The 26,458-nt window shown below is 41.8% G+C and overlaps 1 protein-coding gene and 1 long non-coding RNA gene across 3 annotated transcripts; one reads left to right on the top strand and one right to left on the bottom strand.

Moving 5' to 3' along the window:
* Nucleotides 1-349: 349 nt before the first annotated feature.
* On the bottom strand, nucleotides 350-24,850 carry LOC101157091 (GRB2-associated-binding protein 1). 2 transcript variants are annotated; one of them, XM_023966177.2, is made up of 12 exons: nucleotides 24,432-24,850; nucleotides 16,459-16,587; nucleotides 14,875-15,040; nucleotides 14,369-14,558; nucleotides 11,575-12,200; nucleotides 10,321-10,379; nucleotides 10,120-10,229; nucleotides 5,997-6,295; nucleotides 2,170-2,266; nucleotides 1,229-1,358; nucleotides 1,009-1,143; nucleotides 350-871 (listed from the first exon to the last, which is right to left on the bottom strand). In XM_023966177.2, exons 1-12 carry the CDS (start codon nucleotides 24,504-24,506, stop codon nucleotides 686-688), a joined length of 2,202 nt encoding a protein of 733 aa, XP_023821945.1. In that variant the 5' UTR covers nucleotides 24,507-24,850; the 3' UTR covers nucleotides 350-685. The 2 variants fall into 2 exon arrangements, with proteins under 2 accessions (XP_023821945.1, XP_023821944.1); XM_023966176.2 differs by having other exon boundaries at nucleotides 14,369-14,561; nucleotides 24,432-24,803.
* LOC144986997 (uncharacterized) lies at nucleotides 23,811-24,631 on the top strand. Its single transcript, XR_013650847.1, has 2 exons — nucleotides 23,811-23,947; nucleotides 24,418-24,631. It is a non-coding gene; the product is annotated as an uncharacterized LOC144986997 (long non-coding RNA).
* Nucleotides 24,851-26,458: the final 1,608 nt, after the last annotated feature.

Genomic DNA, 26,458 nt, shown 5'->3' with positions numbered 1-26,458 from the left:
TAATCCATGTCTGTGTCATCATCTTGGGGTAAAGTGAGATGGCGCCAGTGGGTGCGGATTGCCGCCTGCTCCCGCCTTGTGATTGAATGTTTTTGCTTTTATTGATGAGTGTGAAGCAAAAATCTATCTGCCTGCTGGTTTAGACTCCCTGTGCCGTTCTTTGTTCTTTCTCTGATTTTGTCTCGTTTTAACATTGTGAAGCACTTTCTGAGTCACTCTCTGAAAAAATGCTATATAAACAACGATTTACATGGTTACATTTAGGTTCTTTGGGGGGGGGGAGCTTACTCTTTTAAATGAAACACTTACAAAAATCGCACCCAGATTTGAGAAGAGAGAAGTCCTCATGTTAGAGTCAAAACATTTTTTTAATCACACCATACAGTAGTAAATCAAGACATCCCATAGTATTTAGTGCTATCTAAGAGACTTAAAGTGGATCAATCCAGAGAATTGTTGGAGAAAGTGAATCCTGTATTTCCAATAGCAGATTGAGTTCCATCCTCTTGTTATTAAAACACTACAAAAAGACGAGGACTGAGCAGATTTCTGGAGTTAAAGTGGACTAAAGATCTCTTTTTCTGTGGAAAACAGACCGTTTTAACACAATTTCAAAAGTCTGATGTTTGTTTACTCTAGTCAAGTAAAGTTGTTCATTCGTCCGTGCGGTGTGCGTCTTCGTCTGTTAGGTTTTCTCCTTTTCAGTCGACATTCTCCCATCATGCCATGCTTCCCGGGTGTTCTTGAGGGCTTTCGTCCGTTTGGGATCCACCACCACATAGTCAACACGCGTACGCTCGCCTCGTGCGCGCTCTTCCTCTCCGTATCCCTGCTCAGAGATGCTGGTCCTGCCTTTGGGTGTGCATCGCTTCTACCCGCAGGAACACGGGTTACATGAGGGAAGCAAAGTGTCGTTACATTTGCAGAAAGGAAAAACATGAAATAAAGTGTATTGGTGACCTGTAGTGGCCATGTAAACATGAATATATTTGGTCAGCGCCCTCCTACTTGTCTCGTTGGAGTTGATCGACCAGTATGAAGGTCCAAGTCCAGATACTCCACCTGCTTTTCACCTTTCGCCCGCCGTAGCAGCGGACTACTGGCTCCGCCCTCTGATGCTCTGTGCAGCATGAGCCTGAGAGACTACCATCAAACAAATTTAGAGTACTTAAAAAAAGAGAGATCAAAAGCTGCTGAATGGAACCAAGGAACTAAGACAAGTGTTTACCTGCTCTCCAGCACTGAAGCTGAGGTTGGAGGGGACCATGGCTACATAGCTGTCCTCCAGGTCATCCGAATCAGAGGAGGGGGAGGAGCTTTGAGCCGAGTGCGGTCTGACACAGCTCCCACTGGAGGGACTTCAATACACAGATCCATTTCAAAACTCGGGAAACATTTCCAAATTTACATACAAAACAATAAATAACATATTTATAAGAGACAAAAAAATGCTTTATAAAATAAAGATTTTCATTAAGTGCTAGAGATACTTTTCAGGTGTTGCAGTCATTGACTATATATGGGAAATGGAGCGAGTGACATCACTCATAGACAATGGTTTACTGCCGGCTCCAACCAAACAAAGTCAATTCAGTCTATATTTCTTCGCGACATGGACGCAGCCATGTTGGGGTCAGACGTCGTCAGCAAGCTGTGGTAGGCCCTAGTTGTCTGAGTCCACGATTCTATGCCAACACATTTCGCCAACTGTAGCAGGCGACCAGATATCTGTCAAATGTTTGGAACGTTGGACATGGAGATGAGAAGGCTCCACCTACTTTTATTGAGGCATCTGATTGGTCAGTTTATGACTTGAATACCTTGAATTACAGAAACAAAGGTATCAGGGCATAAATGGTTATTCTGACTAATAGAATGACTGTGTAACAGCTGTTTATTTCTCTATAGAAGTCTGTGGGATTTTGGCTTCTTGGAGCCAGCTGGTCCTTCCTGTTTGGAACATTGGGGGGAGGGGTCACCTAGTCCACTTCTCATGTAGGTCAACAGTTGCAGCTCTCTCTTTTGTGGTCTTTGACCACTTCTTTATCAGTGGCATAAATCCACGGTAAGTCTTTGATGTGACCACAAGATGGCGGCAGAGTGCCAGATGTTTTGTCGTTTAAGCGGCATTTCCACTCTGAACTTCATATGCAAACATTTCACCATTACCCTCTTCTGAAGATTTGAGTGACAGGTGATCGTACTGGAGGTGGGACTTCTTGCCAGTCTTGTGGGAGTGGAGCGATTTTTAGAGGAGCTGGTTTCACTGGGAGACATAAGAAAATTGAAAATGTCAAATCTTCTTCAATGTTTTTTCCAATCCTCTATAACAATTATGCACAATCTTGTTAATAGGATTTAAAAACGCACATTTTCTTTAATCATTGCACATTTATGTTTGGCCTGTCATCCGGTTACTGGAGGGACGCTCTCACTGATGATGCCCAAATACAAAAAAATATTTATTCAACGACTACTACTTGTGCGAAGGTCTGTAATTTTCATCAGAGGTATTCATCAACTATGAGACAAAGTTAGAAAAATAAATCAAGAAAATCACACAATTTATTTGCAAATTATGGTGGTTAAAGAGGTTTTGGTTAGCAACTGAATATTTTTATTGCATTAAATTGCATTTCTGACTACTTTTTTATTCAAATTGTAAATCAGGAGCAGACGAAAAAAATGCAGTTTGAAAAAAATCGTATTTGTGACGTACGAAAAAAACGCTGGGCGGGCCACAAGCTTCCTGCTCTACAGTCTCAGCAGGGGTTGCTCAGCGCCAACAGTCCTGCCCACAACTCAAAGGTGAATTTCTAATGAACTCCTGCTGTTCGGCAGAAACTATGTTCTAGAAAACAAGGTTTTTTGATAAGATTGGCTGAAAACGTCATAATCTTGATTATAATCAGTGTGATGGTGTAAGGAGACCAACCGGCTCCTGAACATCTCATCCACCACAGGACGAAGACAGATGACCACATCGCCGTTTTTCATCAATGGGGAAAAGGTAGAGAGAGCTGCAGATTTTTGGGGGTCCCGATTGAGGAAAGCCTAACTTGGATCACAAACACTTCTGAGCTGCTGAAAAAAGCCAAGCAGAGACAACATCATCTGCCAGACTCCTGCTGTCCTTCTAGCGGTGCAGCATAGAATCCATCCTGACCTACTGCCTCAGTGGAAAGTTCGGAAGAAAGTCCTCCAAAGGGTCATAGACTCGGCCCAGAAGATCAACGGCTGTCCTCTCCCTTCTGCACAACTCCCACTGTGCAATAAGTGGACTAATCTGTGCTGTAAGTGGAATAATCTGTGCAACAAATGGGCAAATGTATGCAATGAGCGGACGAAGATGAGAGTAGTAGTTTTCTACTTTTATCATTCATTCTGTGTTTGTGTTTTCAGACTTGCCTTAAATGCTCCATAACATTGTTTTATTTTTGTTGATTTTTTCTGAACACTGTGAGCACGCGAGGACATGTTCTTGTGCATGTTACACATCAATGAGAATATCACCTATTCTAATCCTATTCTAATTTAAAAATAGATCTAAATATGATTGTTGTGAGTCTTTTAGGGTGTGGACAGGTGTATTTTTTGCAGATAACTAGTTCAAACAGGTGACATGAATAAAGGTAACCAGTGAAGAACAAAGAAGAAGTTACAGGTGAGGGAGGGACAGAAGTCTTGCTTTTTTTTGCTAGTGGTCAAAGACTTTTTTATTGAAGACTATACCAATTATTTCATTATAAATTATAATTATATATCCCTGAATCTGTGAATTTGATTGCTTTCTGTCTCTCAAAGCAGAGGTTGAGCTTTGACGATAATTACAAGCTTCTTTGATCTTTTTAAGGGGGAGAAGTTGCACAGTCGGGGGCTGAATTAATCTTGTCCATCTATAAAGGATATGAAAGTTGGCGACTGCCCAAAACAAAAAGGAACATTTAATAAAAAATATGATTTTTTTTCCAATCATGGACAAAATCTCATTTAAATTATTTTTCGTAAATAATAATTTTATATTTTTCCATATAGATTAATTTTTATGATGTATGAGCACTTTTGGCTGAGTTTGTGTGAAAACAGAAGGAGGAGAGTAACAGTCTGTCATGTGATTCAAATCACCGCAGAAACAAGGAATCAAAGCTGTTTATATTCGTCTTCCTGCTGTTTTCTGTCATCTCAGCTGTTTCCTCTCAAACTGAAGCTCCCAGTGCGATGACATCTGCTTATCTTCATTTGCCCTCAGAATAAATAATCTACTCTGATTTTTTAATTTGCATCAGGAGAAATGTAAACTTTTTAAAAGCTCCTTAACTAAGAGGAAGAAAACTACCACCAGCGTAACCTGTTCAACCCATCCACATTTAAATCTCCTTTAGGTCAAAAGTTCATTTCCCATTTGCATTTGAACATGGATTTTTCCTTTTCCTGGAACTACAGGAAGTTCTGCAGAACTCTGAAGCATGAATGTTTCATCTGAAAGTTTGCGTGAGCGGCTGGTCATCGAGCGTTTGCGCCCGCCGCTGTCATGAGCATGTGCTGCTGCTCGTCAAGCAGAGAGGGAGGACGTGAATAATTGAAGCTGAAAGAGGCAGGAGGAGGACAAGAGGCACGAGAGGAGAAAAAAAAACAGCAGCAGGAAGAGAAATCTGCCTCAACTCAGACTAGAACAAGTTTTCACGACTCAAGAACAAAAATGCTCCCACGGTTCACCACTTCTCCTTTATCTGTCAGCAGGAATCTGCCTTTCAAAAGAAAACTGTTCTGTATTTTTTACACGCTAAGCTAAAGCTTTGCATGGGAGACCGGACTGGTTCAAAGCTTAAAGTTCCACTCCGATCCTCCTTTAAACCATTGGTAAAGCATTCACATTGGTCTTAATTATAATTATGCAGATTTTTGCATAAATAACAATGTAATTCGTGTAAACATAGTTTTTGCAGAGCGGCAGGAGTTCATTAGAAAGTTACTGCTGAATTATAGGCAGGACTGTTGGTGTGGAGCACCCCCGTCCCCCTTCCCGTCACCTATAACAGAGATCTCTGTTTAAACTCTCTCCCACTAGCTTACAGCCCCTCGTATCGGTACAACAAAAATGGTGAGCGATATCAGAGCTATCCAGGCGCAGAGTTTAGATCCAGACTCCAGATCCAGACTCCAGCTCATTTGAGGAAAACAAAGACATTCATGGATCTATTTGTCTGCAGGTGGATACATCAGAATGGAGCAGAGCACTATGCTTGTATCGATAAATTTACGTTTTTTTCCCTACAGTAAAAAACAAGGTCAAGTAAAGGTAAGTGAGGTAAGTAAAAAATTGTGGTCCCTATCCCCCGGGCTGTGGGACAGTACCAACCTTGGAACAGTTGGTACTGTCCCACAATAAAAAAAAACTACTTTTTAAATGATCATTTTAACTGAAGGAAGTTTTATTTTGAAAATCTACTGGTTTCTCTCCCTTCTTGATGCACGTCACGTCACTGAGTCACCGGTTTTTGTGACAGTTTTTGTTGTTTTTGGTGGTATTTTTTGCTGCACCTTAAAGGTCAGACGAGCCTAAAGTTGGCTTCCGATCTTTTTGTTTCCACTTCAACAGCTATGGGTTAAGGAAAAATTTGATCACATTTTAATGGTTTCTACATGAAATGTAGTGTAGAAATAAAGTTTATAATATAATATAAATATTATAATAATATAATATAAAGATATTTTACAGAGGATGAAGATAAACTTAACCCTCAAAAGTTAAGGGATCCTGGAGGCTTAAAAAATAAAATAAAATAAAAAGTCAGACCCCCACTTCAACCTCGTATAGACCCCTCTGGGAAAATACCAAGCTGGTAGGTGGCCTGAAAAGGCTTTGGGACCACTGCTTTAAATGTTTCCAGCAGAGAGGAACAAAAACAAAAAATGTCTCCACATTTCTGAGTAAAGTTTATGGGAAGCCCTTTTTTTAAAGGTGCAAAGATCAATTCTGTGCAGTTCCCACTGACCTTTTCTCTGTGGCTTCAAGTCACGGTGGATGGGAGGGGGCACGACTTCAGGTTCGCCCCTGGTGGTGGTGGTGTTGCGGGGGGTTTTCTGGAGCGGCGGTGTGAGGGGAATCACTGGGATCAACGGGGAATTACGAAATCCCATGTGAGCAGGAGGAGGCACCTGCCTGCCCAGAAAAGCCAGGTCATCTGACGGGGGGAAGGCGTGAGTGGGAAGTGAGGCTGTGTGGGGGGTCATGGGGACGTAGTTGCAGTCATGAGGGTAAGAGGAGGGGTCCGAAGGGGCATTGGGAGGCACCCTGGGACAAGACAAGGAAGTGACGATTAGAACATTACATTTGTTTTACTTTACAAAGACAATCCACAAACTAATGCAGCAGGCAGAGTGTAACCTAGGAAATGCGTTCCTATGGTGAACACCAGCTGCTGACCTACAAAGGGCTTAAAAAACGGCTTCCCTCTTGCAGTGAGAGCTGCTTCCAGTGAGCGCGGCCCCAGGCTGAGCGCGGCCCCAGGCTGAGCGCGGCCCCGGCTGAGCGCGGCCCCAGGCTGAGCGTGGCCCCAGGCTGAGCGCGGCCCCAGGCTGAGCGTGGCCCCAGGCTGAGCGCGGCCCCAGGCTGAGCGCGGCCCCAGGCTGAGCGCGGCCCCAGGCTGAGCGCGGCCCCAGGCTGAGCGCGGCCCAGGCTGCTCAGTTCAGTGGCCGTTTTTAGCTGAGTACTGCCTCAAACGCTGCTCAACGCAAAAAAGAGCGATGTCTTTGTTTATGCCCCTCTAGGGACTCCTGTGGTTGACCTCCTAGTTGCATGCCTACGTATCGCTGTTTTGCCCACGGTTTGCATCATTGTGTTTGGTACGGATGTTTCTAGCATCACTGTTTTGGTCGTCGCTACGGACTGACGTGGCACCTTTGGGACTTTAACATGTGAGCAGTCTTAGACAACAGTAAAGTAACACGCTCCTGAACTACCAAAAATCTTTGACCATTTATGCAATGAATGCAATTCCAACAGATTCTGATACAAAGAAAAGCAGCGTCAAGTTATTATGCAACAGTTTATGTTAGTACTTTAAGTTACTTTACTTTAGTTTACATTACACAACATTTTAGGTTGGTACTTTAAGTTACTTTGCATTACATAACACTTTACGTCAGTACTTTAAGTTACTTTACTCTAGTTTACATTAAATAACACTTTACGTTAGTACTTTAAGTTACTTTAGTTTACATTATGCAACACTTTTTGTTAAAACTTCATTTTGTACGTCAGTAATTTACGTTACTCAACTTTACCAGTGATGAAAGTCAGGTAAGGAAAAAATCCCTGAACTTTTCTTTGAGCGATATGGCGGGCACAGAGCGAAATTTTGGAAAAATACGTGGTCTTAGATGCATTCTGGTGCATTCTGGCAGCTAGTTATTCACTTCTTTATCAAGAAACTAAGACTAATTAGAGCATCATGATTTGTCATTCAAACCCCTAGTTTGACTCTCCATTAAGGACTTGCTGGTCCTAAAAAAGAATTTGGAAAATTGCTCATAGTAACACAATCCTACAATCTACGCTTTTCCTTAAAGCTGCAAAACATACAATTGCTAAAATATAGTAACATCAAAGCCCCAAATGGCAAAAAGAACACCAGTAACTATGATATTCTATGAAAATACCTCAGTTATTTATACATTATTTCTGCTTTAGAAATGACTCATGTACAACATCCACTTGCACTGTTTTCTCAAACTATAATTACATCAAAATATGGGATCTGCTTTAAACTTTAATTCTATAACATAATACATCAATTCTTTAACACCAATACTAAGTAATCTGGGAAATATCAAAACAAACATACAAACTAAGCTAAACATTGTAAACATTATTTTTTAAGGGAGTGCGGGTCCAAACCATCAAATACTTATAATTAATGTCAACTATACTGAACTAAATCATGGGAATTAGGAAATACAAATAAATTAGATAGAGAAATGTATTCAAAATAAAAACTGAAACTCAAAACTAAAATTGAAATTATTTCAAAATGTGGTTTTGAGATTATTTTACACAAAAAAGTATTTGACCTACACTACCTTAAAAATCTTTTTTTTTCCAGCCAAGACCACTTCAATTTGTTTTTTATCGTCTTCTCACAACTGAGGTCGTGACCACGCTCAATAATGACGATGCCTGCCATTATTTTAACACAAATTTGATCGCAAACTCTTCAGATGTCTTTGTGAAAGTTTAGCGTGGGTCCGCCAGTTTTGGTCTCTAGGGAAGCAAGTCACGCTGACCACGTGGTGCAGACAGAGCCAATCAGACCTGTCGACGCATCCAAAAGCAACTAAAACGTCCCGTCATTGGTCAATTAGGCCGGGAAGACGAGAGATGGCCACGACCATAGAGGAAGCGATCTGCGGAGAAATATAGAAAATAAAGCTAAAATTAGCTGATTTCAGACCATTTTTTAATCCGGAAAGCGATTTGTCCGTAGAGATCAGGTCTTTATTTCCCGGAAAGTACGTTCGGTTTGCTCAAAAACCCGGATTTCCGGGAATTCCCGGAAGACTTTCATCTCTGCTTTACGTTTGCACTTTCTGTTACTTTATTTTAGTTTACAATATGCAACACTTTACTTAGTACTTTACGTACTTTTGTACTTTAGTACGTTACATTACTTGACTTTGTTATACAACATTGTATTTTAGTACTTTATGCACTTACTTTATTACTTTAGTTCTTTATGTTATTTGCTTGACTTTGCTATGTGATACTTTAGGTTAGTCTTTTACTTTACTTACTGTAAGGATGGCAGTAAGGATGGGCGGATATGTCTCAGCGTTGATCACTCTCAGCACCGGAGCCCCCCAGGGTTGTGTTCTGACCCCTCTACTGTACTCACTGTACACGTACGACTGTGTGGCCTCCACCAACTCCACCACCATCATCAAATTTGCTGACGACACCGTTGTGGTGGGCCTGATCACTGATAATGATGAGACGGCCTACCTGAAGGAGATTGGACATCTGGAAAACTGGTGTGAGAGGAACAATCTCCTCCTAAACGTCAGCAAGACAAAGGAGTTGATAGTGGACTTCGCCATAAAGCAGAAGAGGAACTACCAGACCCCCGTCATCGACCAGAGCCCAGTGGAGAGAGTGAACAGCTTCCGATACCTCGGTGTCCACATCACGCAGGACCTGTCATGGTCCTGTCACATCAACACCGTAGTGAAAAAGGCCCGGCAGCGTCTCTACCACCTTAGACGCCTGAGAGACTTTAGACCGCCCTCTGTGGTGCTTCGGAACTTTTACTCTTGCACCATAGAGAGCATCCTGACGGGAAACATCACAACCTGGTTCGGGAACAGCACCATGCGGGACAGACGAGCTCTCCAAAGGGTGGTGCGTTCAAATGAGCGCTTCATTCATACCGAGCTCCCTGACCTACACTCAATCTACAGCAGGCGGTGCTGGACCAAGGCCAGGAAGAGAACGAAGGACCTCAGCCACCCCGACAACGGTTGGTTCTCTCTGCTGCGGTCAGGAAAGCGATTCCGCTCTCTGAAGGCCAACACAGAGAGACTGAGGAGGAGCTTCTTCCCACAGGCGATAAGGTCTCTTAATCAGTAATCAGTACACCACACAGTACTCCATACTCATGGACATTATACACACAAGCCACTTTCACATATGTCACTTTAGAGCATATTTGCACTCATTCGGACATTCTGTTTTTATGTTTTTATATTTTTATATTTTATATCTATTTTCATATTGATATTCTTTCTTTGTTTGAGGTCGCGGGCGGTCGCCTAAGCATTTCACTGCACATTGTACGGTGTATGATTGTGTGTGTGACAAATAAAATTTGAATTTGAAAAATTTGAATTTGTTCGACTTTACATTATGTCATAGCAGCTTTTCGGCGTCAGTACCAGCTGGTTTACGTTAACCACATAACCACCAAACTACTGTCAAGTGTTGCATATCATCCCAAAGCTGCTTTTCTCTGCATCAAAATCTATTGGAATAGCGTTGATAGACTAAACGTACAGTTCCGATCGTTCCGAAAGTCAAAAGAATGTCAACACTGGCGCCACAGCTCCGGATGTCGTCATGCATACCTTGGTGCGACAGGAGGGTCAGAAGGGGCGGTGCTCATAAACACATAATTTTCAGTCACGTCCTCATCTTCAGGACCAGAGCTGCTGAGGGGAACCATGCCTTTGTTAAACTGAAAGAGATCAAGACATTTGCCAGAATGTCTTTACAAAAGCCTGAATGAGAAGGTGCGTGTGACGGCAGCGTTGTTGGTTTTGACTCACAAAGTAACTGCTGAAGCTCTCGCTGAACTCAGGCATGGAGCGAGGAAAAGACTCACAGCCTGAAAGACAAACACGAAAACACACAAATCCCTTTGATGTCAGTGTGAGCGGATTGAACTCGGCGCTTCCCGAGAACGGAACAACGACCAGCATTGTTGGGAACCACAACAGATTCACTCAGAACAGCTGCTTTTTTTGTACATCTCAAGCGGAGCCTGACCAGATCTGTGTGCTGATGGGCATAGCGGCTAGCTGCAGCAAAGGAGGATCAGGTCCAGACATGCAGGACCTAAAGAATCATCCTCTAAATCTCCCTCCTAGAGCCGTCAGGAACAGAAGGAGTTCATACTCCTGCTAATAATGTCATGGCAGCTCCTGTGCTTTAAAAACACAGAGCAATGGAGTTTGCTGCAAAAAACCAAACAAAACAAACTGTTACGTCTGTAAAGATTAAATCCAACAATGAGGCTTAGTGAAGCCTCTAAAGCCTCTCAAGCAAAGGGCTCAAAGCACCTCTGAGCTGCCAAAGTTCAAACTCCTCATCACTAATACCAGGTGATGAAACTGCATTTTCAAGCAGCAGCACAGTTGAAGCCGTGTAAATTTTGCTTTTCTTCACATTATCGGAATTCTCTCTAAGTATTTGTGCTGCAGGATTGCAGAGCAGATACCATGAAGGAAATTGAAAAATGTGAGGGGGTCAAAAATATGGTGCCCCTGAGTTTTGATGTATTTTTACTCAAAGGCCTAGTAAGAGAGAAGACTTGTCCCACATGTGGTGATGTTGTGTTTAAACACAATTTCACCACATTTAGGGGTGTGTAGATAAAGCTAAAGTGCAACAACCGTCTTCATGCCAACAACATTTCAGAAAAAAAAGAACAAAGTAGGAATAGAGCAATGAGCCTCAGTACGCATGTGCACTTTGCTGAATCGAGGTTTTGATTTGTTTGTCTGCAACCCTGTGACGTATTTTTGAGAGTGTTTTTAAATTTCGTTATCAAAGACAAACACAAATCGGATTCACAATACAAATGTTAATAAGAAATATAAAACCAAATGTTGCATTCATATAAGTTGTGCACAGGGGATTAGTTGACGCACTATAACCTTACGTATTTATTTTTTTGACAGTTACCTTACACCATAGTTTTCATTTTTAGCAGTCCAATTAACACGGGGTAAAAAATGTGAAACTAAGAACTGAAGCGATGTCAGAAAATAGAAGTCAGACCAAAGCAGTTGTGCTCGTACTTGTCTGAGTGTGTCCTGGGATGGTAACAGTGCTGCTCCTCGACGTGTGTCCTCCATCAACACCTTCATTTCTCCGCTCTGACTCAGAACTTGTTCTTGGAAGGGTTGCAGGCCCAGCGCTCACCGAGGCGGTCTCTCCGTGGGCTGCGAAGTTGGGGGGCTTTGGAGGGCGAGGGGGAGGAGCCGGGATGGAAGCAAGGAACTCCGCCTGGGTTAAAGAGTCGACGCTCGGTGTAGACGATGGACGATACAGGGGAGGGGGTTGTGGTGTGGATGCCAGACGGGGAATCTGGTAACTACTGGAGGTAACTTGCTGCACGGTGGAGTCTTTGAGCGGGCGCATGAGGATGTCTAAAGAATGCTTTCTGGGGTGGGGGGAAGGGTGGCAGCGAGATTTGTTCACTTGTTTCTGGAAGTCCGAGGGGGCATCAAGAGACTGACTGATGGGAGTCGTCATGGCAGCCACTGTCCAAGCAGCCGTCTTATAGCTGGAGTGAGAGGGAGGTGTAAGGCTGCTGGGAGGGAGGGAAGGAGAGGAGGATGAAGAGGAAGAAGCTGCAGAGGGAGGAGGGTTGAGGGTGTCGTTGTGCTCCGTTTCAAGAGAGACAGAAGAACCCAGAGGAGGCCTGGAATGGAATTCAAACAAGAGTTATATTTAGATGTGAAGGTATCCTGATTTGTAGCATAAAGACAATTAGCCATTAACCAAAGAGATTGAAATCTTTCCTGGAAGATACAAAGATTAGAGAACGTCAGGCCTCTCAGAAACCTGTGGGTGTGGATCAGGATGAAACTCTTTCTAAAGTTCAACTTGTCTAAACTTGTAACTCGTGTAGATGTTTTGGGTTTTGACAACACTACTTTAGTCTTAGTCCCGACTGCCCCTACGGGGGTTACAGGCTGTTTGCGGGCCAAAAATAGGCTAACCTGTACAGGACTGTATCATGGTCGTAGACCGCTCAGTGAATCCCTAGAGAGAAAATGTTCAGGGACATTTCTTTTCTGCAGGCATGCTGCAGGTTGTAATGAACTCTCAGGAGAGGTAAGTAGGTGCAGCCTGACTGTTAGAAATAAGGAAATTAGACAGAGTGTAGTGTGTGTGTGCGTCTAACAAGCACTTATGTATTACGTACACACAGTACTTGCATCTTACTAGAGTACCGTACGACTGCGTCACCTGTACGTCATAAGACCGGATGATTCTTTTACATTGGTAAATGGCCACCTGGGCACATTTGGAGGTCGCGCTGTGACAGTCCAGTAACAGGAAGGCAGCAGCGAAATCGTTGGCTGATAGGAGGGTCTCCAAAATAATCTGATGATCGGCCAATTTCAGACTGCAATGCCCCTGACCCTATGCTGCTGTCCCACTGCCACCGTTCAATAGTTCAATAGAAATTGTTTGATAGCAGCTCGGGAACTCGATGAGGGCTGTTTGAAATGGGCCGGTTCCAGGCAATGACCAGACAACAATCTGGCGATCCCAGCCACCGTGGCTCCTGCATATGAAGCCTGCTGTGATTGGACCGCTTGGACCTTCGTTTTGGGCGCTGGGCCTTTGTCTTAGCTGGGTTTCTTGCCGGGCTTGTAGGCGACTGGCGCCACCCTGTATGGACGGCGGCCATGCAGAGACATTTACAATCAGATCTGCTGCCGGCTGGCAATCCGGGTGCCACTGTCCTGTGGTCAACCAGCTGTTGCCCAATTTCGTAGTGGGCGGCAGCAGCTAATCTGAAAGATTCTACCAATGTCTCCCCGTCGCGCGATGGTAGTTGTGTTTGTGACCATGTAAGCCATCTTAGATAAACAGGTTTAGGTTTTTAATGTTTTTATTGAAATTCATTGAACTGTTGAGCTTCTAGACTAGAAAAAACTAAATTCAAGTGTTGACTTGCACATATCTGATGGAGAAAACAGGAACAGGCTTGCTGTCAGGTAAGGTCATGAGTCATGTGCAGAGGAGTTTCACAGCCTTTATCTTTTATTGATTGAATTAATCTCTTCCACTTCATTTTTTGCCCAGTGAGACTAATGTGAAGTACATTAGAAACAGTCACAACACACATCATATCAGAGACTAAAAGTTTGCTCAAAATGCAGACAAGGGCATAAAATACATAACACCACAGTCAATGGATTTAGTTTGGCCTAGAGACATTTTTGTCCCTGGTTTTGACCCAAATGGGAGTTAAATTTAATAATTATTGAGACAGACTTCTATTATTTAAGTCTTCTTCACAAATTTTGCATGAAGCTTATGCTTCATCTTCTTCTTTTATATTTTTAATGAATTATGATAAGGACTGGATTTCAATTTACTGCTCATTTCATTAGAAACGAGAGATTTTTGTAGTTTTGAGTTCTGGGTGTCATGGAGAATCCAGAATTCAGATTCCTTTCTCGTGTAGTTCCTTCCCGGCTCTGGTTTCACTTTCTACCACATTTGCTAGTCTTTGAAATCACTTAAGCTTTCTTGGAAATTCAGCTTCTTGGAAATGAAGGCAATGCTTGGAAATTCTTCATGGTGAAATGCTTTCCATCTTCCTGCATGATGATGTTTTATTCAATCTTCAATCAACACTCAGACATTCACCAGTCTAGGACTGAAAACCTTCAAATTAGATCACTTGTTTTTATATCCTGTTCTTATAAAATGATTATTTTAGTTCTGCTTTCAGGACCCTTAGAACTGGTACTTGCCTCTTTATCTCACATAGATGTATATTTTTCTCATTTTCAGAACAGATAATGTGTCGTTTGTTTCTGTTTGACCCGCGGCAGAGTCTCTGTTTACCTGATGTGACTCTGGCAGTTTGACAACCACAGGTAACCGTCTTCTGCGCTGTTGTAGGGCTCCGGGTGTTGCACCCTCACAGGGTCATACGGGGTCGGGACAGAACCCGCCACCATGAAGATAGCGGGGGTGGAGCTGGTGGTGGCTATGGAAGTCATGGAGGTGCTGGAGTTTGATGGTCTGTCTGGAGCTACTGAAAAAGATGTGCAGCATAGAAATGATGTAATCATATCAACGGTGTTTCCATTGTTGAAACATTTATGTTTTAACATAATTAGTCCAGCTTTTGCCTTTTGATCATAGCTGTATCTGAACTGAATTGATTTCATTTTATGCATTTCTGTGATACTGCAGCACAGTGGAGGACCTTCTGGGGCTTTTTTCCCCCTCTTTTCTCTGTTCTGTTTTGTCCTCCGACAGGTTTTCACACTGACTCAATCACAACTCCCACACACAAACACGCATGAGCAAAACAAGCGAGCAAACAACGTGGATGGGTGTTGTACCGTCGTCTGTGGGGTTGAAGCCGCAGAGCAGGCAGATGGAGGACACCCAGCGGTTCATGTCCTCCTCAGACTCGGCCACCAGGTACCAGATCCTCTTCTCTGTCCTCAGGTCAAAAACGTAGCTGCTCTCCAGCTCCTTCTTCGTAAAAGACAGACCAGCATCCACCTAATGTAGGGGAAGGAGACATATCAGTCCGAATGTGCGGATTGGTGAGAAGAGCTAAATGAGCCAATGGGGACCCAAATCCCATAAATTGAAACCGTTTTTATTTTAGGACTACTTCCTGTCCCCGGTTAATATTTTGACAAGATGACTTCCTGTTTCCCGTTCTCAACATGCATTGTGTCCAAATTCACTCCTACTTTGGATTCTGCCAACTGGATCTTTGGATTTGGACCTAGTTTAGACTTTGGATAAGGATTTTGGATTATCGGACCAGTTTCCTCTTCACCCGCCACTGAACTGGACTTCCATGCCACACCATCTCCACCTTGCAGCAGAAGATTCTGCAGATTTGGCGCCTTCTTCTTAAGCTCATCCTGAACCTGTTGGACTTCTCCTGTTGAGCATCTCACATCACCTGACGGCCATCAACACTTCCTGCTCCAAGTTGGTTATTAAATCTGTGCTTCACTTTACTAGGAGAACCGATGTTATAATTGGCTCTCATTATTTATTTGGTGAGTTTTAAATGTACTTCTCAGTGTTGCCATGCAACAGCTAAGGATGATCTAGATGTTCTCCTAAAAGTTACAAAAGGTTGTTAAGTTTTTAGGAAGGAATCGTGTACTTCAGGGAAAATGAGCCAGAATGCATCCAGTGGACCACAACACAGGCAACTCAGCCATAAAATGATGTACTAAATGTTTAAAATTACATATTTTTTTGTCAGCAGAAAAAAACAGAATGCGGTTTTCAGAAAGTAGGCCTGCATCTTACCTGCTGGTTCTGACTGTTATACAGCTCTAATAACTGATGCATTCATTGTTGACTTTATTAAAGTTGAAAACAAAAGCTTGGTTAAATAGAATAAAGTCTACTTGTTTCCAAATAAATGTAAGACAGTAGTTGGTTGGAGTTAGAGATTTTTGAAAAAGAGTGATTCTATTATTTGTATCAATATGGTATCAATTTCCCCATCATGGGATTAATAAAGTCTTCTTCTTCCTCTTTCGGCTTCTCCCATCAGGGGTCGCCACAGCGAACAAGTCGCATGGTATACTTGGCAATGTTTTACGCCGGATGCCCTTCCTGACGCAACCTTCTCAAACCGGGCTTGGAACCGGCACAGAGGTGGAGAAGGGAACAGGGAGCAGCCCGGAGTCGAACCCGGGTTTCACGGACGGAAGGCGCCGCAAACCAGCATGAGCTAAACCAACTCCCATGGGATTAATAAAGTATCATTCTATATTTATTTCTAACAATACAATGTGTTTTCTCCTTTAATAAGACAGCCCCCCCCCCCTGTACCCAGCCAGTCTTTTCTGTTGACCTTTAGTCATAAAACTAATTTTTAGGTTGTTTAGGACTCAACATGCACATTTAATTCTTCTTGCTCGTAGAACAGTATCGTCAATGTTTACCTGTTCACACAGATTGAGGTTAATGGTCTTGATTGGCTGGCGGGACTGTTGGTTTTTGTAGTACTGCAGGACATCCGGATCTCCAGTCAATCGGCCACTTCGAAGCACAAACCAGCGTCTTTTCCACGCCTAGACACGAGACAAAATATTTGTTTTATAGAATTAATCATTAAAAATTTATATTGCCTGACACATAAATTGTTTTTTTTAGAGAAATAAAAAAAAACGGACAGTGTGATCATGAAATAAGTGAGTTTTTGCGTTTTCTTTTTTTATATAATTGACTCCCTAAATTTACAAGAAGTCACGTCTAATTGAGAGTTCTGGGCTAAAATGAGACATGTAACAAGAAAACTCCCCTTTTTTCCACAAAGACACCGGTTAAACAATGTAACTGATTAATCCAAGATCTGCTAAATTTAAGAAGAATTTAGTTATTCTCAGTTTACTTTTACAAACAGTAAAAAAAAAAAGCTCCATAGCAAATGAGTAATCAGAAACGCATAAATTCTGCAGAGAACATTAATGGAAATTTGCTTGCAGGGTTCACACAGCTGGAATAGCCTCAGGGGGAAACTGTAGAACTGTCTGCATGTTTCTACCGAAGCTTTTACTGCTGTATTGAGAAAACGTTTTCTTGTGAAATAAAAACAGAAAGCAGTTCTAGCCTGAGGGATTAGCTAATCCTCTGAGATCTGGCAGCAGCGGCGGTGAGGCGTCATGCTAAACAGCTACTTACATGGAGCAACATGCATCCATTTGCTTTAGGTGTGGCTGTTTACATCAGAACAAACATGCGCGTTAATTTAGTTACTGAAGCTTGAAAATTTGAATGATAGCAGGTCAATTTAGCCTCTTTAGGCCTCCAAACGGTTACATTTAAAGCGAGTAAACAACGGGAACCCATGAAGGTGCTTAGAAATGTGGCATCTGAAATCTGAACAAATAACAAGAGACGTACCTCACGCCGCCAGTGTCTGCGGGTTTTTAAGGAGTTACATAACAGATTATGCATGAGACTGATTGCACTACAGACGTGGCTCATGACTGAGCAAAAAGATGCACTTCTACAAATACAATAATCTCTCAAACTTTACTATCAGCTAGAAAAGCTGTTCCAATGTTGGACACTCACACAAACAGCAGCTTTTCTAGAAGCTTAATTTGACTGAACTAACATTATTACGGCTTTAAAACTGTAGTCACCGTGTCTCCTAACAAAGTAGGACGTATTTATGTATTAACTTGATGACTGCATATGTTCCGTGGTAAATTGGTACCAGTACCAACATAAACTACTACTGGTACCTTGTAAAAATGTTGATTTCGGCACTATGTCTTACTGGTTTTCTTTTCAGTTTGGGTGTACAATTCTATCCAATCATTTTACCTTTCCAACAATTGTGGAAATGAGGGTGGGTGGAGCTTCAGTAAAAGGCCAATGGCGTTTCCAATTCAGTGGCCTGAAGAGTGACTTGATCAGTGCTCTGAAAAAAAGATCGAATTTGTGGCCATAAGCCGTGAAGTTCTACTTTTAAAATTATAGAAGAAATAAATGAGACTCATCTTGTCCAATCACAAAATGGAAGGAAGGAAGGAAGAAAGAAAGAAAGAGAGAAAGAGAGAGAGAGAGAGAGAGAGAGAGAGAACCTTCATTTCAGGTTAACTCAATTCTTTCTTAATTTTGAGGTTCCGTTGCGTCTAAGTGGAGGTGTGGCGATGACGGTGGTGGTGGTGGTGGGGTGGGGGGGTTCCTTGTGTAAATTTGATAGCTTTTTGGTATCTTAACTAGAGAAACTGCTGCCTGTAAAACACTATAAATTTAAACTTAAAAGTTTTACAGTGTACCTTTTTTATGTCAGTCATAGGGCTCCTAACAGAATCAACTACTGTAGAAATATATCCTAAAATGTGATGTCCACACATGTGGAAAGGAAGTCCTAAGAGGTTAAATCCCAAAAGGAGAAGATCTTCGATTGAATCTGGACAAGACAAACCTTTGAATTCATGTCTTGTTTTATTTTTATGAAGCTCAAGGATCTGGACAGACGTGTTAGATGACGTCATGCCACAAAAACACTAAAACTATTTTCTCTGTCGAGTCAAAAGCTTCACGCTCCAGTGAACACAGACGCCGACCGAACATGGAGCACACGGTCGGTGCATGGTGAAAGTCCTGTTATCATAACGGGCAGTGTCCTTTGAGCGATCCACAGGATGACACCTCATATTTCAGCCATGACTCACCCGCTGTGTAAGAGTGTTAGTGTGTAGGCGGGAAAAACACTTGGTGATGATTTAAAGGTGTGAAGTGAAGCATTTTGGAGGACTTTGATTCAACAACACAGCTTTAAATGGAACGTTTCCTCACAGGTCTGCCATTAGAAGCGATTTGACGCAGTGAAAAACTGTCTGCCTGTTTGCACGTTTGGGTCAACTCCCACCAAGTTATCATCAGAATCATCTCCTCTAATCCTCCTCTTTGTGGTGTTTCTGCACAACGCCAGCAGAGCTGCACACAAACTGTGTGTGTGTGCGCGATTACAATGAGCAGCAATCAGGCCCCTGTTTTCTCCAAACACACACAGGAAGAGGAAGTAGCTGAACAGGAAACACTGGCAAGACGTGGCAGTGGAAGTATGCCTGTTTATGTTTTGGTTGTTTGATCCGCTTTCTTTAGACAACATGGAAACAGCAGCGGGACAGAAACTCGCTCCGTGATGTTTGTACAGCGTCAGAGTCAAACGCCAGAAATAAAAGGCAAAGATGGAGAAAAGCTGGAATTTAAGGAAATGTTTAAAAGCTACAATAACAATGCAAACAACACACAAAACAAAAGAAAAAGGGAGAAAAATTTTAAAAGAAATTGATAGAAGCTCGGCTTCTGTCCACTTCTATCCACTCCCTTCCCTAAATGCCTAAACTGCTTTGCTGAGTATAATAAATATTTTTATCCTTATTTGTTATTTTTGATGTCTTTTATTGAAAAACGAAAGTTCAGTCTTCACTTCCCACCACAAGATGTCTATTTTATAACTAATACACATCTATTGTTCATGTCTACTGGACATCTACTCTATTGAGTCACTCTGTTACCCCGGACTTCCTCCAGTCCGCATGCAGAGCATCTCCATCGCGTGGCGTGAGGAGTCCGTCTCACGGCCATCAGTTAGTTTACATCGTCGCCGCTGTATACTTACTGAATATTTGATTTACAAATATACAATAACTATACAATTAAATAACTAAAAAAATGGATTAAATCAATATTTAAACCTATTAAGTTAACTAAATTTATTACATTTATAATTTAAATAGCTAATTATAAATTTGTATCAGCTCTGTTACTAAATAATGAAAAATGCATTTTTAAAAACTGAACATTTTAGACCACTGCAAAAACAACCACCCCCACCCCCAAATCAATTACAAATTTATTTGTAAATGATTTTTTTTTCGTGTGCAAGTCCGACTTTATTTTCTGCAGACTTTGTTACCTCAGCGTCTGATGGATTTGGAGGTGATTTATGTCTGAATAATGTTGAAGCTGTGAATTTAGATGCAATATTGATAAGCATTGTTGTAGTGTCGCCTCCTTCCAAACGTTTGTTTCCTCTATTGACCTTTGACCTGGAGAGGAAGTGGGCACAATAGATCTAAAAAAAAAAAAACATTTCCTACTTCCTGTCTGGAAACCAAAATTAACCCCAGACCTGAATACCAAAGTTCCGTCGTTTAGTTCCTCACTTCACAGTTATTTTGAGTGATGTCTTTGAACTGGAGCGACACGTTGCTAAAACTGAGGACACTGGAGGAGTTTTTCCAAGAACCTATTGTAATGCTGTGTGGTTTAAAAGCACGGCGGATATGTGTTTTAAGCTTTAACTTATAGCTGGATAAATCACTTTTCAAATCATTTTGTAAAACAAGTATCTTTATTTTCAAAACAGCAGTTTAATGCTAACAATAGAAGGGGGGGGGGGGGGGGGGGGGTTGGTGGAGCTCAGCACTGTGGTCAGAACTTGAGTCTTGCCATTTCTGAAACTGCTGACCCGACATCACCTGAGCAAGATGTTGCAAGCGCGCTGATGCGTTTGAGTAATCGTCACGAGGGAAACCTCTTTTATTTAAAACATAAATTCAATAATATTTGGAGAATAAATCAAAGTTGCAATGTCCAGCTGCTCTGCATCTTCAATTATCTCCAGTTTAACTTTCCCTGACCCTGTTTCACATTTATGACAACCATCCGTGCCTTCAGACCACAGGATGGACTCTGCCTCTAGCGATTTCACTTTCATCTTCATGTGCATTTGAATCTGAAAGTACTAACATGCTCCTCCACATGTCATCCAGGTGGCTGCTACAAGTCAATCCTGTAGACATTCTCTTAAATGTAAGCTGGTCCAACTTCACAATAGACAAACTACTCTGTGGTTTTAAACTTTTCCTTCTATGGCCAGATCTACGATCCCAGAGGATGTCAGAGGGGGCAATTTCTTTGAACATTTTTTTCTACAGGCTGCAACAGTTGGTGGCGGACATTGATTCAAGGGTAAGAAGTAAGGGTAAAGTTGGTGAGCAGCAGGCGTGTTGTATATATTTTTCATTGTATCAACCTCCACATATCCTGTAGACTGGACCAGTAACCCGTTGGTACTATTGACGTGATTAGTCTGCGCTACTTACGGGAAGCCTGACTGTTAGGATTTAGGGAAATTAGACAACCAGAGTGTAGTTTATGTGGATGTCTTATGGGCACTTAACGTATCTCGTGTACATCACATCCTGTGCCTGTAGTATTTATCCGCAGTCAGTAAGAAGCCAGTACTTGCACCTTACGTCTAGAGTGCGGACACCGAACAACAGGGTCACCTATCCTTACGAATACTTCACGACACATTCAAACGCATAACAATGGTGTGTTCCATTTTCAATGACGCATTTTAAGGTGACCATCAAGCATCAAAGGACCTTCAAGACACAAAACAGGTCCAGGATGGATAAACCTGAACCGTTAGAGATTATCATACGTCTCTACAGTCATTTCCTTTAGTTTTGGGTCTCATAAGACAAACCAGGACAAACTAGGAGCATCTCTCTGTGGAGTTTGATTCAAGAAGGAGCTGAGATTCTGGAACTTTTCTGACTATTTTTTAGGTTTTAAGAGGTTTAAGTAAGAAAACAGAACACCGGATGATTGAATGAACAAACTCCATCTGACCTTTGGGGTGTTGAACGTCTGTTTTTGTGCTCACAGAGTTTGCGTCATCGTTCCAAGGCTCTGTGCCATCATCTGTGTGTGAGTCTTTGTGTTTTTCCAAATCTTCTAAGTCTTCAGTGACGGCCCCCCCTTCACACCCGCCAACCCCAGCTGAGAGTGATTAGCTGATTACATCACGGATCTTAGCACACAGAGGAGGGCGTGTATGAAGGGGTATACCCCCGCCAACTGGATTGTAATCCTAACACGTGCAGCCTGTTGCTGGTGTGTCAGGCAGCTCAGTGCATTTTTGTGGTGAAAATAACAGCACTGCTTGCCAGAGAGAGTGTGTAAATACACACAGGGTTGTTTATGCCTTTTAGGCTGATTGTATTGGACTTCTCAACAATGCAGTTAGTGCTTTAGGGCAACAGCACCCCCCTCTTTATATATTAACGGACAGGGGAGTTGTCTCAGTTAAGGTATAATTTATAAAAATATATTTAACCCTGTAAACTCCACCACATCAGAGAATTGATAGAACATTCTTTTTTTTTTTTTGGTAAAAAGATGTTGACGTCATGTTGACTTCATAAAATGGGCGACACCCACAAGGAGCAAAAGGCGGGGCCTCAGAGATCAAGTCGTGTTACTTCCTGATACCAAAACGAGCCGCGAAAATAATTCATATTTGATAAAAAAGTTGTTTTTGACATTTTTCACATTATTTTGACCGTGTCTTTACTTTGATTCAAAGTGGAAAAGAAAAGATGTTGGGGTTGTACTAAAAAGATGGACACAAAGCCTCACAACAATAATAAAATAAACTAGAAGGAGCTGCATTTCCAGAAGAAAATGCAGGGTTGAATGCTGTACTGCTGAATGAAAGCTAAATTTGCTGAAGAAATGGCTGAACTGTACTGGAAAAACCTTTAAAAGTTAAAGGATCAAAAGTCCTGGCATGACTAGGCTGAAAAAGTTGAACATTGTAATAGTAGAATGGCTAAAATAGGTCAAAAATTGTAGAAGGAGTTAAGCATTAAAGCTTAAGTTGATGAAAAAATGGCTGAACTGTTGAAAATTTGAAGATGTTGCTAAAATGGCTAAAAGTGCTAGCACTGAAATCAGCATCATCAACTGACTCCAAAAAACCCATTGTTTGAGAGTATCGTATTGGTAAAAGCTACATGTTCTAAGTTGATAGAAAATCCACTTTTTCAAAAAGGCGGCTTTCCTATTGATTTTATCTCCATAGCAACCATTTTATGTTTGGGTCGCCTGGGGATGACGAACAAATCGACATTAGTTTCAGACAAATTGGAAAAAGTAAACCTTTGGACGTCCTTAGCAACGAAGTTTGTTGGCTAACCACGCCCACATTCCTTATATGTCCAGATCCAGTGAATTTCAATATGTTCAGTTCCAGCCATGGATGAAGTTTATTGCAATATTTGCTTTAGATTTTGTCAAAAAATGGCTACCAAACAGTAGGTTGTGTCGACATCGAATAATGATGTCTAAACCTATTTTATAGTCCAAAGCCTTGTGATCAATTTAACGTTTGAACAGTGTCTCTAGCTAAAGGCATGTTGAAGTTATAATGGTTGAAAGAAACAAAGGTTATCAAGGATTCTCAATGCATTTAAATGGAGCGAAAATCTTGGAAAATCCTGGAATATCTTGAAAGGGTCAAGGATTTGAAGGACCAAAAGTAATAGCTGAAAGGAATAAGCTGAAAGGGTTGAACATTTTAATAGTAGAATGGCTAAAATAGGTGAAAGTTTGAAGAAGTTTAAAATTGAAAAAAAAAAAAAAACTTTATGTTGAAGTTCAAAGCCTTGTGAACATTTCAATGTTTGAACGGTGTCTCTAGCTAAAAGAATGTTAAAGTTACAATTGTTTAAACCAATAAAGATATGAATGCTAGAGCGAAGAGTAAATTAGGAAGAAAAGTGCTTAAAAAAGCCCCATCCTAGTAAGAGTAATGCAATACCTTCTAGATACATCTAATGACTCTTCTCTATATTCATTCTTAACATTGCAGGCTCTTCTGTCATATGTGTACATAAGTGGGCGAGTCTCCCTAAACAATCCCTGCCGACCTTTCCCTCTGTGGGGAAGAAAACCTACTGACCTTAAAAGAAAAAGAGGAAGTGCCACGAATGAATGAGTGAAGCCAAAACTGCTGAAGGAGAACTAAGAAGCAGCGCAGACATTTCTTGGGAAATGAAAGGTTTTGAGAGAATATGGAAGCGGCAGATGAGGAGCGCTCGGCTCATTGGGAAGGTATGTCAGAAATGTGGCAGATGTGTGTTTGTGTTTCCAACTGAGCTGCTGGGAGAAGAAAGAAACACAACTGGGGTTGACTTTTCTTTGATCTTTGTTAATAAAGTTACACAATCGGAGTAAGGTTTGTATTGTCTTTAGGCATAATTCCCACATTTGAGCACATTAGTCAAGAAGGGAATAAGAGGCACTTACTTCTCTGTCAAATAGTTCATTCAGAAAAACATCAATGTTACTCATAAAAAGTGTTCCTGAAAGGTTAATGAAGCAGAGATTTAGGTCGACGCATTTTAAAGTTTACAATCCTCAAAGTTTGACAAAGTCCAGCGTTGTTAACACCGCAGAAGCTGACAGCTGTCACTTTATGGTTTTATTGTTCGGCTGCCTGTTTGGGTGTGATGACACCGTGTTTGCACATTTCCTAAAACGGGACGTGGTGAAGTTAGTGCTTTATTTGCTCTATCTTTCAGGCTGGAATACTCACATAACGCCGCAGCTTTTTCTCTGGAGGGGATTTTCGTAGCCACCCTTCGCACACCACATCTCCTGCTCCACTCATCCTTTCAAACTCTTCTTACTTCTCAACCAGCGGATCGGATGTCAAAGAGGATCCTCAGCATCAAACTGAAAGAACTGAAATTCCTTGTTCTGGCTTCCCGACTTTACTGTGATCCGCCCTCCAACCGGCTGACCCATAAAACGGTTGGTTGACCTTTCACGGCACTTCCAGCAGCAGCGGCCCGGTTTTCAGTCCGCTCCTCTGTCTCCATGTTATCGCACAGTTTCCATGGATATTCCCATGTGAGGCAGAGCTGCTGCGTTTCCCTCACTCAGTCTGAGAGACCCCACCTCCCTCGGATAGACTGCCCTCTTCCCAGCAGAGTCCCTCCTCTTTCTGCTCCAGCGGGAATCACACTACAGACTTCAGCTCCCTTTCGTCTGTCCTCCTCAACCCTCCTGTTTTTCCCACAGACTCATATCAGTGCCTTTTTTTGTTATAAAGTAATGGGTGTGTATTATTTAAAAAAATGCAGACTCTACAAAGAAAAAAATGTAAAAGGTAAAAAGAAAATGAAAGGTTTTTCCCGCTAGGAATAAAAGAAAAAAAGCCTCAAATCCAACCTATTTTTTTTGTCATGAACCTGTTTATTTTTATCCAGCTGAATCGTATGTTAGATGAATCCAAGAAATCCAGATTTATGCTAAAACAAAACAGAAACAGAGACTGGGATTCACGGAGAGTTTAGGACATTTAATGACATCTGGTGTTCTATTTTAGGAGCTGCAGGTTGGTTTCTAACTTTTAACAGGCTTCCTTTCAAAATAAAAGACACCCCATGTTAAGTGGGATTGTCTCAATGCAGCAAATGTCACAGTAGTAGTAGTAGTAGTAGTAGTAGTAGTGGTAGTAGTAGTGTGTTGATGTAAGCAGTGATTTAAAAAGAAAACAGTTAATTTTACTGTTTGTGGTGCAACACACTCAGACGTGTTTACATCTAAGAACAAATACAATTAAATCACAGCTAATTAAGTGACTTCTATGTATTTTTAAACATAAGCCGCACTGGAAATCCTTGAACTTAAAAAAATTGGAAATCTGTTATATATTTAATCTGGTGCACCTTCATTCTGGTTCTGACCTCCAATTGATTTTTAGTGGAACACAGAAATGTCGAAATGTTTCAGTTCAACTTGTGATTGCTACGGTCCACCAAATGTTTTTGAACGAGTTAAAAAGAAGTTTGAGTTAGTTTACTTTACATTTCTTTGTCACGGTTACTTTTTTTCAAATTAAAAAGTTTTTAGTTTCAGGAATCGGTGGTTTGGCTCCCAAAATGTTGGAGATCAGGTGTAGTGAAAGAAACTGACACATTTCATACAGAAATTAAAACACGACAAACCCAAAGGAGCAACAAAATAAAATTGCTGGGTAATTGTCACTGATCTTTTTTACTTGCAGACATGGAAACATTCTCCTCCCTCAACAGCTCTTCTAATCTGACTCACTTGTTCTTCATCGACTCCAACATCCTCTTCAACCTGGGCTGGACGGTCTCCAAACCAACGTCCTCCATCATGATAGCTCTTTACATCACGCACATCTCGCTCCTCCTCCCTCTCTGCATCAGAATCCTCCACCATTGGTGCCAAACCACCTCTGCTGTAACGAGCCACTCTGACTGCTTCAGCTATCACACGGCTGTTGTGGAACTGATTGGCGTCCTTGGTTGTCTCTTCAGCTGTTGTGTGGTCCTAAAGACCGAACTGGTCTTATTTTTTGTTGGGTATGTCCTTGTAGTCTTTACTTGGGTGGCAGAGACGTTCTTCCATGTTTTGACGTGTGTGGAACGCTACATGGCTGTGGTTCATCCCATCACCTACCTGCACCTGAAGAATGAAAAAGCAATTAGGGCCAGAAACGCCACTCTGGGCTGCGTTTGGCTGCTTTGTACTCTGCTAACCACTTTGTTGACTGTTGTAATGTTTGCCATCAATTTGTACTTACTGATA

Source organism: Oryzias latipes, chromosome 18 (assembly GCF_053564925.1).
Source record: "Oryzias latipes strain Hd-rR chromosome 18, Olatipes_Hd-rR_3.1".
NCBI lineage: Eukaryota > Metazoa > Chordata > Actinopteri > Beloniformes > Adrianichthyidae > Oryzias > Oryzias latipes.
This window is presented reverse-complemented; position numbering and strand designations above follow the sequence as displayed.